We start from the raw sequence: 22,346 nt of genomic DNA on the forward strand, positions 1-22,346 counted from the left end.
CTTTCTCCTTCTCTACCTTTCTCCCCTCTTTCCCTCGCTCTTTCTCTCTTTCGCCTCTTCGCCACCCTCTCGTTTCCTCGTGTTCGACCACCCTCTGCGCGCCCACCCACCCTCTGCCCTCTTGCTCTCTTACACGGTTACGCGCGATATACCGCCCGCTCGCAGCAGTGTCCCAACACCGGTTTCACCCTGTAGTAGCTACCAGCCGACTAACCGACCGACCAGCCTGGGCGAAAATAATTTTAACTCTGTCACGAAGAGACCGCGTATAATCGACGTCCTACCTGCGGCCGCTCGATGCGGCTGGTATCCCGCACATTGGCTAAGTCGGCCGCTTCTTTCCCCCTTGACACAATGAAGGCGGGATTATTAACGGGGCTAAGCGTTCCGCGTTTGCTTCGTTGTCCTCCTGAAAGCTCCTGGTGAGTCAGGAGACTGGCTTGAAAAAAGTGTCGGAGACTTCAGAGTTCTGAAAGACCTATGAAAAATCCCTGTAGTAGGAAAATACGCCTTTTCTTCCGAGACTTATTTCAATCAGACTTCTTGCGCGTCTATATTGTTCCACGGAAGCCATTAATTTTGTTGCAATATTTTGCGGTACCTTTGAAGTAAACAATTGGCTCAAAGCATATTCTTTTACCGAATGCCTTCTCTCGTGATTTCTTTGTGTTTAATATTAGATCTCTTGGCGATCAAATAGCCGGGTTAACACTCTGTTAAAGCCCGCTTGACGTTAATGAGAATTAAGGTCTGTCATGTACCCGTGCTTATGAATGAACTCTTGCAAAAATGTATGTCTAGTTGATATCAGGTTCTGCTACATTAAACTTCTCGGCTCGTGTAAAAACCACGATCCGAGCGCAGCTAAAAAAAGGTTCGATCAATCATAATTTCAACAGTCCTAGATTTTTCCTTTTTAAATAAGCATCGTTAGTTTTATATGTGTGACTCGCGATATGTTACACTTTATATCAGTCACACTCCGTGGAGAGACGCTTATTTTTGCTGTCCCGAGCAGACCCCTTTAAGTTCTTTAAGAGCTACGAGAAATTTGTTTGTGTCCAATAGGAGGCGCCTGTGATAGAGTTCGAAAACAGGAGCAAGTCGATAGTGGCCGCCGGTAGTTTCACTGGAAATCGCACGACGAAGAGTTACTGGGACAGCCAGGTCTATACATATGCCATTGTCCTCCCCCCTCTCCCCGGTCGCTTCGGAACCTGCGTTAAACTGTAGATCGTAGATTAATGGCATAGTAGACTACGTTGAAAATGGAGGAATGAAACCGTTTATAGAGCGTATTCCCATATTTTCAAGGAACCCGTACGCCTCGCCACACCGTTTTCGATCTTTATTACGGCGGCCATCGGTTCATAAATTTGTGAGAGTACTCGAGTACGCACAGTTGTACTTTATTAGACTATTACCTTTTATGATTCTATGAAGATCGCTAAATTTGACATGCATATAAGCGATATGAAAAGTGATGTAAAACCTAAAACTTTTTATGTAAGTCCAACAGAGTTTTGCGGACTCGTAATTAAATGCGATTAAAAGGGAGGCGATCTGATCAATGATCACACATCTGTGTTTTCGTGCCGGCTACGCGGCGAGAATTACGGACGTTTCTCTTCGGGCAAAATTAGTTTCGTCGGCGCAATCTTCCTCCATTCCATGGGGTAGATGATCACATGTCTTGTCATATACGATGGAAGATTCATGGAGGTCCCATTGTTACATAGGCGAGGCTGGGTAGCGCCGTTCATCCCGTTTCCGCGCCAAGTAAGCGAGAGCGTACTTTTATCACTGTCGGAACGGAACGGAATGCCCGTTCTAAGTTTCTACGTGCATAAGGTCTAGACTCGGTGGCACGAATTATACGCTATTTGGGCCAACGTACGCCGGCTCGCGTGCTTCCGTAATTCCGGCTGTTTCACATCGGCATCCGGCGGAGAGAGAGTGAGAGGAACCCGATTCTTTCCACCCGAATCACGAAAAACGAGGCGGAACACGAGACACGGATTTCGCGTGGCAAATTCTACTTTTGTAGTCCCATGCACGTACGTATACTTTTGCAGCGCATTACATCTCGCATTACGCAAAGTTTATGCGACCGTTTATACGGAATAAATCATGCCTCCTTCAACAGCCATGCGGTACCCGCACTTGTATATTATTACGCAAACTTTTTCTTCGCCTACCGTTTTTCCTCGCTTTCAATGGGAAAATTCTCAAACTGGGGAAGAGGGAGGTAAATAGAGAGAACTGGGTGCGTGTATAACGGAACGCGGATCCACGGTTCTCTCGTTTAGAAAATGCCACGTGAAACGACCGACGGGAATACGTTACCTGTCGGATGCCAAGCCGCGGCGGACGCGAAAGGATAAATCGAGTTCAGCTATGCGAAACTAATAATGCCGCGTGCCTGTCCGGCGCTTCCCTCGAAACGAGCGCGCCGTTCCTCGCTTCTCGCGCCAGCTACGTGCTTCCGCAAGTGAAGCCGACATATAACGCGCATAGGGGGGTGTGTAATATAAATTAACGAACTTATACGATGTCGCTCGCTCTCCTTCACGCTCGCTCCGTAATTCAACGCTGACTCACGCACCGCAACGCACCAATTGAACGCGTACGATGACTCATGCACGCGTACGGTATCTCCTCCCTTCCGTATGACGAATCGGGGTGTCCTCGAAAAAAGAAGAGAAATTGGAACCGTCAGCGTCGCGGTACCCGCTTCTCGAGGACTGAACCCGGTTCAGTTCTGGCGCGTTCAATTTCCGGCAGATATGGATACGTTACAGATATACGACAAGTATAAACCATCGTGCTCGGAAAGCCAAATATTTATTTACAAAGCGAGCAACGACGTCGAGAGTTACTCCGGGGCACTCTCTCTTCCCATTTGCCGTCTGTCCCTCAAACTGAATTCGTAGTTATCTCACACGCGGACCTGAAAATGCGCAACGTCTCTTCTATATTTTTTCGGAGAGAGAGAGAGAGCAGGTTGAACCATACAGCACACCGCGCCAACATCGGTGGAGAATTCCGCGTGGGGCGTGTCGACCGCGGAATTTTCATAAGTCCCGTGCGGGAAAACTGCTGTTAATTAAAAGGGTAAAGTTCATCGCGCGAGTAAGGCGCGTTGAGAACTCGACGGGACTTCGCTTCGCATCGGAGTTACTGCATAACAATAAATTCGGCGCGGAAAGTTCGCGACGGGGTTGGTCGGCTGCGTATAACGGGCGTTGCTATATGCTCGAGGTAATAACTTGAGTTTCGGAATAACTGTTTGCTCGCAAATTTCTCCGCGAGGAGAGGAAACTTCCGGCACTCGTCTGCGCGAAGGATGTGTACGCACGAGCCCATTATGAGATGAAAGAAACTCGCGAGTGGATAATTATTGTCGTGTAATTGGGGATGATTCACCCTCTCGGAATTTCGTGCGAAAATTTCCTACAACTCGCGAGTGGCTTTATAATAAATTAAAAAAAAAGACGAATGCCTTTTACTATGAGAACTTTGAATGAAACTTTTTGTATCAAATATATATAGCTTGTGTTGGAAATGTATACCTTTCCAAAAGTCTAACGGTGTAAGTTGAGCAATTTTCGGACCACAATGTCTGCAATTGTTTCTCGCAATAATCTCTTTCGGATAATCTGTCCCCGATAACTTTGGGCGCGCGAGAAACCAACCAACGGCCGCTCATTTGGACGTATCACGGTCTCTGTGTCTCACCCCGCGGCCCGTGTACATACATCACTGACCGACCCAACCCTAGCGGGCGCGGTGCTTCAATCCCCTTTGACGGCTCTGTATGAAGTATCGCTCTCGCGGTGTCGCGCACACGAGTGGCGGCGCAAGTGCAATCTCGTTATAGAGCAAAGGAAAGAACGAGATTTTTCATTCGCATATACAGAAAGAGCGGTTTGAAACTGCAGCGGTACACACATTTCGACGGATGACCTCTTTAGATACCATGCACGAAATTGATCTTCCTCTACAGGGGATTTAAAACTAGCGGTGCGAATCAGCAAGAAATACGTTGAATGTCTCGATTGTATTCGAGATCTTTTTAAAAGAAATATTGTCTCGATCTCAGAGACGGAAAATGCGCGTACATCATCGGACACTTTACATGACACACGTGCAGGCAGATATAGGGATGTTCGCGCGAGACGTTGAGGAACACGAGGAGAGATCGCTCGGGGAGATCCCGCTATCTCTCTCTCTCTCTCTCTCTCTCTCTCTCTCGCCTCGCCTCGCCTCGCCTCGTCCGGTATAACTTAAAATGAACGCGCGAATGTACGTCGCATCTCATCCACGCCGCGTTTAACACCGCGAATTCCTTTCTTTGGTGTGCCCGCAGAATGGACATCCTGCTGCGAGACATGAACGCGCCGTGGCGATGACAAGCCTGATCTTGGAGAACGCCGACTTGAATCGACTCTTTCCGAAATGCCGGCCTAGGGGCGGCCCACCCCCGGCCCCGGGGGCCTCCACGCAGAGCAGCCAGCAGCCGCATGACAGCCCCTGCCAGACGGAGGCCGCCGCTATCACCACCGCCGCCACCGCCGCGACCGCCGCAACAGTCGCTGCCACCATCGCCTCTACGAACACGTCGACGAGCGCCTCCGCGATATCGGACGACATGATCGACCTCGAGCGCGATACCTCCGACAGGCAAGTTAAACCGATTTACCGAAGGGGGGAAAGAGGGGAGGAGTACCCGAAGGGTCGGGATCGGGTTAATCGGGGTAGCTCCGGAAGTACCGCGGGAAAAAGCCGGCGGATAACGGTGATTCGAGTCTAATATTCCAGTAGACGATCTAATATACGTGTCTGAAATTGACGTCGGTATTTTAAAGATCCATTTCACGCAGCAGAAGGGAACAGAAAATTTATATACGAAGCACTAAGTGCGCGCGAAACAATGTTATGTAATTGTAATTTTCAAACAGTATACTTTTCATATCTCTTTTTAACGTTCTCATAACGAGCAGGATATTAGTGATATGCGAACAATTTTATTCCTGCGTACATTTTTATTATGCAATTATTTCCATCTAACGTCTTACGCGAAATTATAGGACGGTTAATTACGTAATTGAGGAGCCAGATGGGGCACAGGCGTGCGGAAATAAAGATGAAAAACTGCGTCGGGAGAGGAAAGTAAAAAGTAATTAGATTTATACGACGAATATACGTCGCACACTTGCGAGAGAGAGTAGATCTTTTCCGCCAACTATTTAGATAATTCCAAATTTTTGGAGAAACAGGACGAAGTCGCGTTACACCCTCGTCCCATCGGACTCCTCAGTTAACGATAAACAATAACGCGCTGTCGATTCCCACCACAAAACGATGGTTCGGGAACTCGTTTCTTCTTTTTCTTTCTTTTTAAATTGTACTCCCTCTAATCGATTTGCCGATTGTTAAGAGTGCCAAGTTACGTTCGTAGGTATAGGAAACGAGCGAATGGCAGAAAAAAATCAGGTTCGCTGTCCCGTAGGACGGCGAGCGTGGTGCCCGGTTTCACGGTCGAGGGCCAACTGCCGCACGCCACGAAGCCGCTTTCGTCGAGCTCCTCCTCGGCGTCCGGACGCAGCGAGGATGCGCCGCAATACGGTAGCCTGCCGGGTAGCGATCATCAGGGACAATCGCAGCAGGACGACAGCGGACCCGAGGGAAGCCCCGTGTACATTTTGACCTCGACCAAGGGAGGCCCCAGCTACAAGCTTCGGGATTCAAGGTAATCGAGAGAATCGTTTAACGTTTCGTGGAAATGTAATTAACTCTAGAAATATCGACGGTTTCTCGGTTCTATTTATTACCAACGGAAAGATTAATACTTTACGAATATACGAATATATCGCCGCTATTTTAATCGACGCACTTTGGGGTGTTCACGAAAATGTCATTGTAAAATATCTTTTACAAAATCGTTTTTCCAAAATTTAAGAAAATATGAAACTTTGAGTCCAACTTTCAGTGAATATATAAAGCATCTTCTATACATACGTCTTTATAGCTAAGGTGAATATAAAAGTTGACTAACCAAATATCGGAGAATTGAGTTAATATAATTATTCCAAAATAAAATTCGCGATTTATATTGCACTATTCACCATTAATAAATCCATATTTATCATCAATAAACCATGTCAATCAATTCGGCCTGGTATTTTTAAAAAATTAGACGACGAAAATAAAGCGCGAATAGTAAAATAGCGCGCAAATCAAAAGTGCTGTAAATAAAGGTCACAGTTTTCAATATTTATAAAAACGAAATGAATTAAAATAGAAATTATGAAGTTAATTGAGGGGCGTTCGAATTACCGAGTTAAACTGTTAAATCGCACGGCGGAGGAATCGATAACGGGCACCGCGGAGGCCGACGTGTGCGAACACTTGTGTACACGCAAAAGTGTGTTACGTGTCGTATCGCGACGTTAAATTCGAGCGGTTCGCTCGCGATGAAACGTGTGTCCGTCGTCACGATGAAAGTCCATTTGACGTACGGTCTTTGTGTATCTACGGTGGACACGAGCGCCCGGTTTCGATATCCGATACAGTTTCTACAGAGGTTTCCACAGTGCGCCCGGACACAGAGCGGCGATTCCCGCGCGCGCCATGTCCATGTATATTCAACGGGGCGTTAATTTTAAGCTTAATACCGACGATATACTCGGACGGAAATGTCACTCAAATATCAGCCTGCTCTCTCTTCCTCGCGACTGGCCGTTAATGTGTCGCGCGGGCTGTTCCGATGTACCTTATATAGGCAAACAAGTCAATATGTTCGCGACAGTGTAATCCGTCCGGCAAATATTTTTTTCCTCTCTCTCTTCCCCTGGCGTGGTTTCTCGCGACGAAACATCTTCGTCGTCGGCAATAACATCGCGCGGCTTGCTCTCTACGACTTGCAGCGAAGTTGCGCCAGTTTTTCATTAAAGGAGGTTGAAATTCAACTTCAACTCGTTCACGTCCGGTGACCTAGCGCGTTTAAAACGTTGCATTTCTGGTGAATGTTGAGTCATTAGGTTCAAACACGGTTTATTTTGAAGGGAATTGCTTAAATTCTAATTAGTCTAATTAACAAATATTACGATAAGTACTATTATTAAGTGTTAGGAGTTATATTATTTGCAATACGTATCCTTTTTTTTAAATCATAAAGAATTTATTAACATCAAAATTACAGCGATTGAGAAGGACCAAAACCAATGGTCGAACTATCGCGACAATTAATAAAGATGATTATAAGTCGAATAAAAAAAAATGTTATTGTTAATCATTTACTAGCGAAGTAAAAGTTTCTGATTTTGATTTGTTTGCGTAGCATGATCCAAAATTTCTCGGATTAACTGGATTCGCATGGCGCTCACATTGAGCCTTACCTTCGCGCGTGGCGATTATTCAAATACTCGAATATTATAAGTAATTAATTTCTCGGATTATTCGGGCCGACATTACGTGCGTCGCCCTGTTTAAGATGTAAAAGCGAAATATTTAAGTTTCTTGTAGTTTCATCATGGTAAAGGAATAGCAGCAGTTTTACTAGTTAATACTTGCGGAAGTGCAATACGATATTTTGCGATACAAATTAGGCCGGAAACTTTCGGCCGCTTTTGGCCCTTATTATACGCGGTTCTCATCAATATGCGTTTCGTTACATATTTTATTCATTTTGCCTTGTACGTTAAATCTTCACTTTGCGGCCTTAAAAAGTCTCGCTACATTGGAATTTAGAGATATTTTGTTTTTTTTGCCATTGGCGATCCGTTATTTTAGACTTTCTATGGTTTAATACCATTTTTTCGTATTCGGCGACCCCAAAAAGCCTGTCGTACACAATTTCAGTAGAAGTTGAAAATATTTTTTATAAACAATATATTTTTTTTGTACTCGCCACTATGAATTTTTATGTTTGGATTTTGTTTTTCGTATATCCTCCAAAAACTTCCGAAAATAATCAAACTGGATCGAAAAAGGTCGGACGTGAAAGGATTAAAACCGCTCAATATTCACGACACGTATTCGGCTATATAAAACCTACGTATCTTATCGAATTTTGTTCCCCGAGGGCGCACGTAGTAGTTAGATGAAAATACCTTAATATTTTCGTGAACGAAGGCATCGTCGCGCGAGGAATCCCTGGCGCGGTATCGGGCTTGTCATTACTAATCGATTGGCACTCGAAGCGGCCCGCTTATCGACAATGATAATCCGTACGTAGATAGGCGCACGAGAGCACCTACCTTTTATTCTCCCGATATTTTCGTAATTCGATCCGTATTTGCTCGGGCGCAGTCGGAGACGCGTTACGCGGATAACCCGATAATTTGAAAATTATCCCGTGAAGTTGTCGATTTATCGGGCGAAACTTGACGCGCGCCCGGCACAAGTTTCTATTTCCCCGTAATACGAATCAGGAGTTTAACTGCCCAATAAGCAAACTGCCCGCGGTATATGACAACAGATTGGCAGCAGATTTGCTCGGATATCGCAACAGATTCCAGTATATCATCTGTATTAAACTCGTATTTCTCGCCGACAGAGCCTGCCGACATAATCTGACGGTATACAGATTGTCGGCGGAATCCAAACGGAATCTGTCACTTAATTCGTTAACACCTAAGAGATGGAATGCATCGTTTAAATGCTCACGAAACGACAGATTCTCAGTTTCTACGGTCAATCTGCTATATTACATATATATTGTTAGCAAATACTGTCAGATTTCTGCTGACGTTCTGTCGACAAAATTTCGTAGCGGGGACCATTTGAAAATCTGTTCTCGACAGATTCGACTATCCGAGTGAAGTTGCCGATATGCGATTTTTTAAATCCGCGAGCTCACCCGACTCCCATTTCGCTGACGTGCAAAATTCGGCTCGTCTTCATTCAAAATGTTTCGAAATTCACTGTCGTGTACATATTTTTAACAAATAAAGTAAAACGTGGGCTTTGAGAGTACAACGCAGTTGACAGTGCGTAAATTAACGTTATGACAATCTTTAATTACTAATAAAATACAATACATGATTATAAATCGGACAGCGATGCAATATAACAATTTAAAAAATCCAAATAATCAGCAGTAGATGATATATACAGCAACAGTACTTCCAGATTGGATGGTCCAAAAATAGTATAATTTTCCCAAACAAAAATATATATATATATTATTGGCCAAAATTTCACTTGGATTTTAATATATGTATTATTAGCCAGAATTCCACTTGGATTTCCTTAAAATCCGAGTAAAATTCTGGCTAATAATATATACTCTTGTTTTTCTAATACAAGAGAGAAGAGGGGGAGGGGGAGTCTGTTCGTGGCTCGGGGCCGCGGTCGCGGTCGGTCACGATTCGTCGCTGACGTTGCCCGACGTCGGTTCCGTACCGTAAATCGTGGAGGAGATAAGAGGCCGCCGGAGTCGTCGGGTTCGGAGTCGCTCGAAGAGGCGACGGGAGCGCTCGGATGGTCGCCACGGGAGTTAAACGGGCTTAAAAGTCGCGCCCGTTTTCTCCTACGTAATCCTATACGTATACACGCATACGTCCTCACACGCCTCGTGAAACGTCTCGCCGTGATCCCCCGCGCCCAGCGGACCCGATGAACATTTTTCAATAAAGCATTCCAGGTGCAACGGCGGGCGGTATATTACTCCGAAGACTGATAAATTGTGCGTGAGGCCGGGCTCGGTCGAGAACGTCGGCCTCGTTAATTTAGATGCAATCGCGGCGCGTGCCACGACTGCCACGGGGCACCCCACGCGCCAGCTTTGGGGTTAACTCCGCCTGTCACGTACGAGAGTTGAGTTACGTCTCGGTGGCTCGTTTACCTGTCCCACGTGCGCGACTCGACGACTCGCGACGGAACGAATGTCGCTCATCGGGACGATACGACGTAGCGCAAACATCGCCCTGCGTCGGTTCTGACATCGAGATTTGTAGAACGCTCCCCCGTATATCCGAGCCTGACGTAGATTCATAGATAGAAATGAGCTCGCGTGGAATATTTTCTACAGAGTGTATCCATAAGTCATCTGTTTTGAAAACTGCTTTGAACGTTGAAACATATTGGAAGGATTCGATGGTAAGAGTTCCGGGAGCGAAAACGAGTCCTTGCGGAGTATTAATCCCATGCGTGAGCGTCAGTAACTTTGACAGGCATTAAGCTTGAGTGTGATGAGATGAGAAAGAATCAATGTATAATTTAAGGCTGTTTTGTAGTTGTCAAAGATCATCACGAGTATATGTAACAGCTCTTGTATTGTTTCACAGAATTATAGAAATCGCCGGTGGCCGAGAGGTATTCTCGCAGAGCCGAGGGAAGGTGCCAGCTAGAAAGTCGCGATTTCTGGCTGCGTCCAATTCCATAAATAACGAGGATATTCAGACTGATAATAAGCTGTCTGTTAAGAAGAATAACAAGTCCCCTAGCTCGCAGACCATATGGGAGTTACGAAGCCGGTAATTAAATCTGTATTTGATCAGCTGAAAAGACTTGTACTCTGTCCATAAGGTTCCAACTGAATTACCGTTGATTTTTCAGATGCGGTGAAACCAGAAAGCAACGCGCAAATCGAGAAGTGACGGAGACCGTGTTCGCCTCCGAGGTGCACTCGGTGCGACGTAACGCCACGAAATCCATTCTCGATTACGACTCGCCCAAAAGCAACCGCAGCGGTCGCATAATTAATTACGATTCAATCTTGAATAGCAATAATGTAGAGTATACCGTACCGAAAAGTATTACCGATCTCGACTATGGATTACCGAAGAGCTGCGTAGACTATCAGTCGAATCACAACACCCCCGCGAGAAGCATGGCTATTGTCAGCGACGGCGAGGTTGTGGTGTTCGACGATATCGATGACAATTGGCAGGGGCTGCGACTGGACTTGGCGTCGAGCAATACGAATCAAGTTACGACGACGAGTCTAGACTTGGAGATAGACGATTCACAGAGAGGTCGTGTCGCCCCCGAACCGCCGAGTTCCAGCGTTGGAAGTACTCCTAGTCCTACGACGGCATATCATCGCAATACTTCGGAATTTTTCAAAGTAATATTCAGGAGAGGGGACAGAACACTTATTGCATAATTTGCGGAGAACTTTACACAAGTGTATGTAATTTTTGTAGGTTGTTACGCCAGCGAGCGACTGCGAGGTAGATTCTCCCTCCCCAGAACGTAATCATAAAGTTGCGAGAGTAATTGGTGAATTACCAATCGCTCAATATTCTGGCAGCCCGAGACGTTATGGAGTTCGCGAAAATACACAGCTCCCTAGCTTATTATCATCACCCTCAATGTACATGACACCGAGACCTGGTTTCCCGCAAAGAGTATTGCCAACGACACCAAATCACAATGAGGTAAGAAAATATCATTTATGAAATTATATTGAGTGGCTTAACAGTGTACCTAATACTTATCTAATACTTGTATCTTATATTCCAAGAAGGAAGATACTTCTGCAGAAATCGTAGTAGACAAGACTGTGATAGAAAATATTAGCACAGAAGATCAGCCTATAAATCCTTCATCTCCATCGCCAAAGGCCGAGGAGGAAGAGGAAGACTCTTTAAAACCGTCGACTTTGCCTGCTGATAATATAAGCAGTCTTGTCTCGCCGGGAGGCAGCACTTTCGACTACCTGTACGAATTTTCAGAAACACGGAAAGTGCTAGAAGAATTCTTCAAATGCCCGGCGCCGACGAAAGAAAAGGAAAACAATATAGAGTCCTTTCCTTTCCAGGTAAGTCTGCTGAAGCAGCAAAAATTCACAGATATTTACGAGATGTTTCTCCGTCACGGAGATATCTGGAATAAATAACATGAGAGTTTATAATTAGAGAAATACATTTATAATGATTGGCGCTTTTAAGAAAAGTCTGTGAAAATCTAAGGATATTTAGAGGACACATGCATGCATAATATATACGTAATGAAGAACAAATTAAGAGCTTGTATATTGTAAATGACTAACACACTATTTTCTGTTGCAAGGATCTTGATTATGAATTACGAAGGCAAGGTGGAAGTGCGTATGTTGGTCAGCGATTAGCTAGTGGCCCACCCGCAACGGAGGAGGTTATGGTACATGAATCTCCTAAGAAGCAACGGGCCGAATTTCCACAAAATGTAAGTATATGACGGTATATGAAGCAAGAAACATTACCTTGACAATTTTTTTTTCCTTATTTGAAGAGCATTAATTTCGTTTCCCTTTGTGTCGGTAAAGTTTAACATGAGATTAATAATGTTTATTTATGTATTACAAACTTGGATGTAATAAAAAAAAGTACTTACAATGTAAATATTACGTTTTTAACAATTCTGAAGTATTAATTACCAATATTTGAAAATTATATCTCTCCCAGTAGTCACATAGGTTCTAAATATATATCGATATTTATAGATACAGTTTTTAAGCTACACTGTGTGGTCGCTTAAAAGGCTTTCCATGCTTGCATCACTAATTGCGGTATTGCGAAACAAATATTTACACTTGGCTTTTTCTGCTTTTTTTAGACAGGTGAACACGAAAACAATTTCCTGGATCTCTCAGTAGGTACTGGCAGCAGTGAAGATCTTGGTGAGACTGAAGTCGGCTTACAAGTGGGACACTCACGTAATTTTACATTGAGCCCCGAGACGACCGACTGCGACAGCAATTGCGGCGACTTGGACAGCGAGGTGTCCCTCATGATGATGGATAATGAATTGATGCCAGCAAGTGGCCTTCTCGGATCGGTCGGCGATTTGGGGAATAATTCGGATTCTCTGAGAATATACACTAGCATGCCGGTGTTAGAGGACGGCCTGTCTAGTGGACACGCGAGCGATACTGACAACAATAATCCTACTGTGATGCTCATGAAACGGCAAATAAACGAGATAGAGAAGGAGATTATACAGAGAACTCGTAACGACATGTTAGGCACGAATGAGAATGACTCCGGGAAGGACGTTAGTCTAAACGTAACAAAGGATATTTTACACTCGTTGAAGACTACGTCCCCTGATCTGTTTATCGCAAAGAAGGAAAATTCGTACGACACGAATGAGCTGCAGCTCGATGGATTGGATCCACTGGGCACACCGCCACCACCGGCACCTCAAGGACGGCAAAGTGTATCCTTAGAAGTAAACTGTGGCGAGGTGGAAGCGGCCATCAAAGATATCAGAATGGCCCTGCAAAGGACTAAAACTCTACCTGTGAAATCGCCATCGGAAGAACCACCGGAGCCGAGCGTTAGTCCGATATGGATACCAAGGTATTTTATGTTTTGTTTCATGCGGATAAGGGTATTCCAATTGTTGAAATTTGTCCAATATGTTGCCTCGGTACTGTTTTGCTTACCACTGTAAACGTTCCCCTTTTACGACATTGAATATACGTTTGGGATACCCTTTTGGGATTACCTCTGTGTTGCGTGTAAACGCATCTAACTAAGATGCAGTATAATGGATGGCAGGCGGAGAATCTGTATGGAAAGCAATAGCGAAGAATCTGATGCGCGTCGTATAGGTGACGATGCCGATGTGGAAATTGAGGAATGTCCAGACGAGGAGGAGGCGGATACCGATCTTGAAACGGATCGGTTGCTCGGACAACAGAGAACGGATGATCAAGGATTTTACGACGATAAGGTGGGCACACTTAACATGTCGTTCTATATTATTCTTATTCATCATTTGTTATAACGATGTATCCTACTTCCTCAATAAGGATGTTTAGGCTAAACTAAATAAGTTACGGCACTTGTGACAATACATCATATACATGCACTCTCTTTAACACAACTTCCTACTAGGTAATATTGAGACGGTGCTAATGCGTTTAAATTCAGGGGAAAAAAAGGATACGAATAATCTACATTTTCCTGTATTCTGTGCGATTCGATGGTATCGGTGTTCTACTAATATCGTCTTGGTGTTATGCAGGGGTGGAGGAAGCCTAAGACTAGGACTATGTTACCACCAATGAATGCGAAAGTCGCTACTCCAAAGCAAACCCCTCCCAAAACATTGAGTGTCGCCCCGATAGAAACGCTAGCGCCTTCCGAGCCCATACCCTCGACGTCTGCCTCGATCTCCCCTCCTCCTGTAGTGTCTGTTATACAATCGTCGTCTTCTAACGAGTGCGAAGTAGCCACTCCCGCGCAACCTACATCGAGTCCGCAGAAGACCCCAGTCAAAAACTCCCCCTCATCCCCTCAGAGCCTCAAGGAATCCAACAACAAGGTGAAAAAGGTGCCCTTTCAAATGCTACCACGGAATCTGTTTTACTATTAGTGACTATAGATATCTATTTTCTAGTGTGCTTGCGGTAAAATAGCACATGTTGGTGCATGACAGTACTATCCTTCTGTTGCTAAACGAGATATGTACTAATCAGCTTAAATATAATTTACATTATCATCTATTAATCTCCCAATGCGTTTTCTAATGATAGAATATAGATATTTGATAATTATCAGAACGTTATTTATAATTCTCATACAAGTTTTACGATGATAGTCTTCATAATCACTAAAACAATAATAATAATTCATAATAATGATAATAAAATAAAATATTTTTTATTATATAGTTGAAAAATGTTTAAGCTGATTTTTTTTAAGAGAAAAGGTACTTTTTTTTATCTTATTGCTTTAGTTTTCCTTTATGGCTTCCGCTTATTATGCTTATTTTAATGTATAACAGAAACATCGTTAACATTATATTTATAAAAATATCGCATACTAGATTATTTCGTATCCACAAATAGTGCAATGATAAGGAAATGCTTTATATAGGTTGATTTTTAATTATATGTGCTTTAAAGGAAAAACCTAAAGACTGAAACAAGAAAAAAATGTGATATGAACATAAGTTGTTTATTTATGTATTATATAACATTTTTTCTTGTTTAGGCCATAAATTCATACTCCAAAAAATTAATATATAATTAAGAATAGCTCATACTTTTTTTCTATGCTTTATAAAACAAAGCAAGTGTTATAATATGTTGCTTCGCAAAAGAAAAGGATTATAAAATTGCGATAGCATTTAGCGCCTATTCTATTATTACTATTATTATTACTACTATACTATAATTGTTACCACTATTGTTTCTAGACGTAAATATAGGGACATGTTAATGTTTATTAGCTTTCTTATATGGCAGTTTCTGCATGGTTAGCACATCCTACAGCTTTAAATGATTACGTATATGATATTTACGAGATTTAATTGCGAGCGTATTTATCAAAGCTTTATCTATCTATGGTATCAAAGTGCATTATCTGTCTTATTTTTCAGGATAAGGAGGGAAAGAAAAAGAGCAGAAACAAAGAAGGTATTGTCGCATTTTTATTCATACAATTGTTATTCTTGTATTCCTTAACGATTTTCTAAATATCAAAGTATTATTAATGTTATGATGCTAATATAATATTTCTCTTTCTATTGCTTGCTCGGATGTATATAATAAATTCGTCATCCGCTTCTAATCATTATTTTATGGTAGGTACTCTCTTCATATGTGCAAATTTATATTTTTTAACAATTAGAGTACAGTACAAACTTGCGAATCCAGCACTTCGATAATACAATGACACTATTCAATAATCCGGCACTATCGCGAGCTCCCACGATTCCTTGGACAAGAGGCAAGGGGGCGGGTTTAACGCTTACGTATATTGGTTTATCTACTCATTAGTGACTGACGACTGACTGTGTCTACGTAACATTGTTTAAGCTTTCGCGAAAATAAATTGCTACTATTCTAATTTTGTTTGGTTTGTTGTAATACGCGGGGCGGTCTCGCGCTGCGCGTGTACTTGGTGCGAGACACTACCGTGTCTCTTAATTTTAGAACAGTTTTAAAATACTCAATTATTTTACCTCCTATATTCCTTATATTCCAGTGGTCCGGTAAATCCATTAATCCGACACAATTTGGTTTTTAATAGAGCCGGATTAGCGAGATTGTACTGTATATGCTATTACACTATTACTGTATTATTAATGATAGCTGTAACTCAAAGATTAATATTATTTACTGCACAATATTACTTAATGCTTTTATAGTATTTCTTGATAATCTAATGTTTCCATCTTGTGCATGTGTAACTCTGCTTTTAACACGTGCGATATGTTTTATCAAGGTGTATCTTTAAATTTATTATCTGTACGTATATGTCACCTGCAGATCACGCTCAGAGATTTCAGATATTTACATTCCTCTATTTGTACTCCTCGATAAGGTCACCAATTATATTGATAAGCAGTGTATTGAGGAGTCTCATAAGTGTCATAATCTTTTAATGTGATGTGACTGTGACTGTTTCAATTGTGTACAATCTTTTCTCGTGCTTATATACGTATTGTAAATTAAATAAAATTACACACGGTGTAATTTCTATGTGAATAATAAAACAGAAAAGAAAAACAGTTGATCTAATCGCGAGAACAACAGGATTACAAAATCAAGGATTTTATAACTTCATTAAAAATTATATCGTTATGTGATATGAAGACTGCAATGTTAACTGAAGCTACAAACGACATGGAACAAAAGTATCCATTACTGGATACAATCATGTCATCTGTTAGACTGCCTCAATGTTCTTCTGAGCACTTAGCCGCCCTCGGCACACTGCACTATAAGACAAATGGGATAAAAAATCCTAAATGGTACGTGTCTGTGTCCCTTTCAGACTTGTTGGATGATCCATCAGTGTTGATCGAGGGTGTCTTGTTCCGCGCGAGATACTTGGGATCCACGCAATTGGTATGCGAAGGTCAACCGACGAAGTCGACTCGCATGTGTCAAGCAGAGGAAGCCGTTTCCAGAATAAAGGTACATATGTATATGGCAACGCACTTCTTTTTATTTTTATCTCAGAACTGAGACATACTATTCCTCTTGAACTGGTATTTTATACGTCAATTGCGAAAGATATGTATATACTATTATATACAGATATGTGTATATAAAAAAGCACAATATACATGATATATATATATATACATATATACATATCTCATGTACAAATAGAACTTGTATATGAGGACACTTTTTTTTCTAAAGATTTTTGCGAAGCATCGAAAAAAGATGGAGTACAGTATGAATTATTAAGTGCAATGTAAATCATTCAACAGCCACGTATATTTTCTTAGAATGTTTGTTCTTAAAAGCAGTAACTACTAATTAAGTGAGCATATCGCGATATTTGATAGATAATGCATCCACATGATATGTTGTGTTCTGTTTAGGTCAGTAGCACTAAGTTTGGAAGACACATTATATAGATCAAATACAAATACGTTTACACATTGGCTAAATGTCTCAATTGTTGACTTTCTACTGTTGAAACAAAAATAAAAAAAAAAACATTAGAAAATCTGTTAGTAAAATCGTTTCAAGAACCATTAGAATTAAACTACGAGTAACAATAACGAAATTATATAGCAGCATGCTCTGATTGCTTTATACTATTTTAATTTGCTACTTAATTTGTAGTGAATAACAGTGCAATATTTTCATCTGCAATAATGTATTTCAATGTTAAGGTTTTTAACTTTTTGAGGATTTTTAAAACTTGCCATTTCCTTTCGATGTAATCACGAAATAAGTACTGTAAGATATTGCAAATAACATATCTATAACAATCACAAGAGATTTGCGCATTTCGAAGCGCTTCTTTACCAAGTATAAAATATTTCAGTGTTATATTATTTTGAGACTTTACCTCATTAATTTACCTCAAATAGTTAAAATGCTGGAATCTTAAGTGATTAGTTAAACCTGAGAGTTTCCTGCAGGAAAGAGTACTGTCCAAATCGTGTTTTAAGACTCGTTTGTACTTCACTTCTATATATGATAAATATATGTATTGCAAAAAGGACCATAGACCATAGTTGACCAAAATACTCTCCTTAGAAAATAGTACATATCGTGTTTATAGTGTACCCATTATATTTCCGTTTACATAGTCGATATTTTTATCGATAAAGTACAATGTACTTTCTTCTTTTAATAGTTCTTATAGTTTATGATATTGATCAATCTTACGAGGAAACTGTCAATATTAAGCAGACAAAACAGTAAATTCTTTCCTCCTACTCTTAGGTTCTGCTCATGGGCAATTAAACGTCAGCATTTAGATAAGATAGACCTCTCGATCTGTAATAACCAATTAATAGTTATCTTTTTACGCAGTTTTTTTTGCCATCGTCTGAGACGACTCGAAAGAGAGAGGAATCTCTAAATGCTGATTTCTGTCTACCTATCTGATAATTAATCTAAATATAACTGTGAACTGGCCGTTGTGCAAAGAGGCCTGAATGTTTCAGTGTAGCGCCCCCCTTCCTCACATCACCAACACCACCACCACCACCTGACCACCGAACACTGTCATCTTCTCAGTGTAACTTTTGATGTGATTTCTGTATGTCTGTCAGTCTTTCTTTCTCTCTTTCTTTTTTTCTTTGCGAATATTTGGGTTATATATCTGCTGTCCGCTTGCTATGTCCGCTTTCCCGTAGTCAACTTTACGCACAAAAGATCCGTGTCACTCACGGGAGCTATTGCCCTACTCACAATCAGTAACTACGTTCTCAACTATGCAAATATCCAACAAAATTACTGTACAACTGGTCGATAGAGAGGAAGAAAACTGGAAACGCGCGAGAAACCAATCTAGATGCAATATAACACACGGCTCTGTTTTAGGCAAATTTCTGGGAAGTTGCAAGAAATTTCATAGAATATTCATCATAACTTCAAGGTTCAAAGAGATGTGATATCTGATTATAGCGAATCGATAGCCCGGTGATATACTACGATATTCTGATATGACAGTATCCTACAAGATTGAGCGTAATTAGTCACTTATATACATTCGTTCGTTCAATCTGATTTTTCAAGAATATAGATCGCTAAATATTTTTTTTCTGATGCCTTATTGTTGCATGAAGTGAGATTTTATATAGTTGAGTTGAGTAGATCAGGATTGCGGTTTTTTTTATCGCTGCAAGAATATCTTGGTTGCAAAATTAATTGCAGGAATTAAAATAGAAATTATGTTTTCACGATTGAATATCCATTGTAAAAATAATTTCTAATTTAAAAAATTGATAATATTAAGAGCAGGAGTTGTAATATTAATCAGTTCTTTCAATAGTGTATGCATGCTAATTGCAAGGCTGCTAAAGCTACGGTCTGATGTAGGCAGTGTAAATAATGAGAGAATATTGAGACTAAGATTTTGAAGAGTTTATCTTAATAGTCTGCTAAAATTTCTAGGTGATTAATATCTCGTTATACATTGATGTAGCTTTTTAATAAGCCAAAAATTCGTGCTTACTTCATGCTTTTGAATAGCGCCAACAAAAGAACTTTACTCACGCTTGCAAGTAGATTTGTTTATATTTGCTTACGAAAAGACACTTGAAGTCAAAATTAATTATTGTTACGGAGAATAATAATTCTATGTGTGGTCAATTGCTTGTATTTGTATTGCTCGTTTTCGCGGTGACAAAATTAGAAAAAATTGGCTGATCGAAGAAACAAGAAACACGATTGCTCATCGCGAGCCTTACCGTGCTTCGAGTTCTGAGTTGCTGGCTAAACACCTAGAGACTTACAGCCAAACATGCAGCGTCCGCTATCAATACGTTCTTAAATTACAACAATTACAGCGGATCCGCGTTTGCTCGTCCGTACCGACATTACCATTCTGTAACATAACATAACGCTTGCACGTTGCACAGCTTCCAGACACCGTGAGCTTGTCCGAAGGCAAAATTGCATAATGAAGGTCGCATCGTGCGCAGAAGTATATGCTACCGGACTAATGCATTTATATATGTGTGAATGATTTGATCCGGCATACGATATAGAGGTGACACACAAGCATGACACACTGTGCATAAGAGAAAAGTAAAGCCGTATTTGGTATAGCAACTCAAGAACTCATGAACATTGGCTCTTTTGCCTCTCGTTCTGTCGGTGGTGCGTGGCAATGTGACTAGCAGAGCCTTTGTTTGTTTGTTTGTTTGGCGCGTACATAACGGAAGGATGATGGGCCAGTGCCGATGCAGGCAACACTCTTAAACTATGGGGGGCAGCATGGGTATGGTCGCTGCAGCATTGCCTCGCAAGGAAGCCTAGAGGAGGACGAGTGCGACTCGAGCGAAGAACTTATAGGAAGCGCTTCTGGTGGGGGCCAGTCCGAGTCACAAGCGCTTGGGGCCCAGCCGAAACTGGCCCCGATCAGTGGCTGCTTGGGGCCCACAACCGTTTTCAGACTACAGTTTCTTGGGTCGGTGGAGGTGGAAGAGGAAGGGGGCCGTAAACGGCGTAAGCGCCTTAAGAACCACATGGTGGAGGAGGCTGTGACAAAAATAAAGGTCCGCCCTCATTGCCCTTCATCCCAGACAACCACCCCTTTCGCTGTTAAATCCGAGTGACTGCCCTTCGGCTCTTACAAGAGCAGTCGTTCGACCGTTTCATCCCTCTATTGATTTATATAACACCGACGAGGGTCAAACCTTTTTACGGCCATTTCATCATTACGGCTTGACAACTTTATTTTATTCGGCCCACAAAACCCGCAGCAATTTCCCATAATATGCACTTTTCAGTTACGATACTCATATTACCTGCGTACACATGCACCTTCTTCATAAATCATAGCGACGAGTCTCTTGCAAGTTAAATGTTGCGTCAAAGTTAGGCGACTTTTGTCTCTCAAACTCTCAGGTTTGTGATAGCGCCGTTAATGATTATGCTCAACTTTATACAGTTTTTACACTATCGTGCACTATCTTATTTTACTAGCAATTAAGCGTTATGTGTGTTTAAAATATTAATATTATACGTATGTATCATATACACATATATTTTTAATTAATTACTTGTTTATCTCTACTTTGTTACACATGCTGCTTCCTTATGATAGGCGCTGGTACGTATATTCTGTGTGAAATGTATAGGACATCCGTGGTATAATGCAACATTTTTCTAAAAAAAGATATGTGTTGTGCTTATTCAGGCACCGGACGGTGACACTCAGCCAAGCACGGAGGTAGACCTCTTCATCTCGACAGAGAAGATCATGGTTCTCAATACTGATCTGAAGGAAATCATGATGGATCACGCGTTACGCACGATTTCGTATATAGCGGATATCGGCGATCTGGTAGTGCTAATGGCACGGCGTCGTTTTGTGCCGCATGAAATGGAAGAAGTACCGAAGATTAATCGAACTCCGAAGATGATATGCCACGTTTTCGAAAGCGAGGAGGCTCAATTTATAGCACAAAGTATCGGACAAGCATTCCAAGTAGCTTACATGGAGTTCCTAAAGGCAAATGGGATAGAGGATCATAGCTTCGTTAAGGAGATGGATTACCAGGAGGTGCTCAATTCGCAGGAGATATTCGGCGACGAGCTGCAGATGTTCGCGAAGAAAGAGATGCAGAAAGAGGTAATCTACGGAATGCTAATCTGCGTCACCTTTTCCTTTTGCTGACTCGAGAGTGACTACGATTCTCACTCTAACGGCTCGTGGAAGTTCTTGTCGGTTTATACCCAACTCATCGGAATTATTAATACATGTCGGTTTCTCGTAAATTCCCAATATTGAATTAACTTCACCCTAGTTTCCAGGAGAACTATGTATCGCGAATTGAAACGCGGATGTCAATTATCGCGACTTAAGGAAAATTTCGTAATTGCATTGGAGTAAAGATCTCTCTGTTTGCAGGTAGTGGTACCGAAAGCGAAGGGTGAGATCCTCGGTGTTGTGATTGTTGAGTCCGGATGGGGCTCGATGCTGCCAACCGTAGTCATAGCGAATCTCGCGCCGGCCGGCGCCGCCGCACGTTGCGGTCAGCTTAACATTGGCGATCAGATAATAGCGATTAACGGTGTATCGTTAGTCGGCTTGCCTTTGTCCACATGTCAGACTTACATAAAGAACTCGAAGAATCAAACGGTCGTCAAGCTAACTGTCGTGCCGTGTGCACCTGTGGTCGAAGTGAAAATCAAGAGACCCGACACGAAATATCAGTTAGGATTTAGTGTACAGAACGGAGTGATATGTAGTCTATTGAGGGGTGGTATCGCCGAGCGGGGCGGAGTACGAGTGGGCCATAGGATAATTGAAATCAATAATCAGAGTGTTGTTGCTGTACCGCACGAAAAGATTGTTAATCTTCTTGCTACGTCAGTGGGAGAGGTACGTAAGCGCGTGGAACTAAAGTGTTTTTAGTATGTGCTTCGTGTGCTTATTATTTGATAGAATAAAATATCAGGAAGCAGTTATATGTATGAG

General features: G+C 41.9%; 1 protein-coding gene across 13 annotated transcripts in view; it reads left to right on the forward strand.

Moving 5' to 3' along the window:
- LOC139808726 (uncharacterized) overlaps positions 1–22,346 on the forward strand; it is a 39,512-nt gene that overhangs the window by 12,357 nt on the left and 4,809 nt on the right. For 2 of the 13 annotated variants that reach the window (XM_071771026.1, XM_071771027.1), the window contains exons 2-15: positions 4,370–4,683; positions 5,462–5,752; positions 10,293–10,481; positions 10,564–11,074; positions 11,154–11,387; positions 11,474–11,770; positions 12,022–12,156; positions 12,547–13,292; positions 13,479–13,668; positions 13,963–14,271; positions 15,322–15,358; positions 16,722–16,864; positions 21,063–21,497; positions 21,777–22,250. In XM_071771026.1, the coding sequence (XP_071627127.1) occupies positions 4,409–4,683; positions 5,462–5,752; positions 10,293–10,481; positions 10,564–11,074; positions 11,154–11,387; positions 11,474–11,770; positions 12,022–12,156; positions 12,547–13,292; positions 13,479–13,668; positions 13,963–14,271; positions 15,322–15,358; positions 16,722–16,864; positions 21,063–21,497; positions 21,777–22,250 (4,266 nt within the window). In that variant the 5' untranslated portion in view covers positions 4,370–4,408. Of the gene's footprint in view, positions 1–4,369; positions 4,684–5,461; positions 5,753–10,292; positions 10,482–10,563; positions 11,075–11,153; positions 11,388–11,473; positions 11,771–12,021; positions 12,157–12,546; positions 13,293–13,478; positions 13,669–13,962; positions 14,272–15,321; positions 15,359–16,721; positions 16,865–20,085; positions 20,974–21,062; positions 21,498–21,776; positions 22,251–22,346 lie in introns of those variants that run through there. The other 11 variants (XM_071771028.1, XM_071771032.1, XM_071771029.1 and 8 more) reach the window with 11 other exon arrangements.

This window comes from Temnothorax longispinosus, chromosome 2 (genome assembly GCF_030848805.1).
Source record: "Temnothorax longispinosus isolate EJ_2023e chromosome 2, Tlon_JGU_v1, whole genome shotgun sequence".
Lineage (NCBI taxonomy): Eukaryota > Metazoa > Arthropoda > Insecta > Hymenoptera > Formicidae > Temnothorax > Temnothorax longispinosus.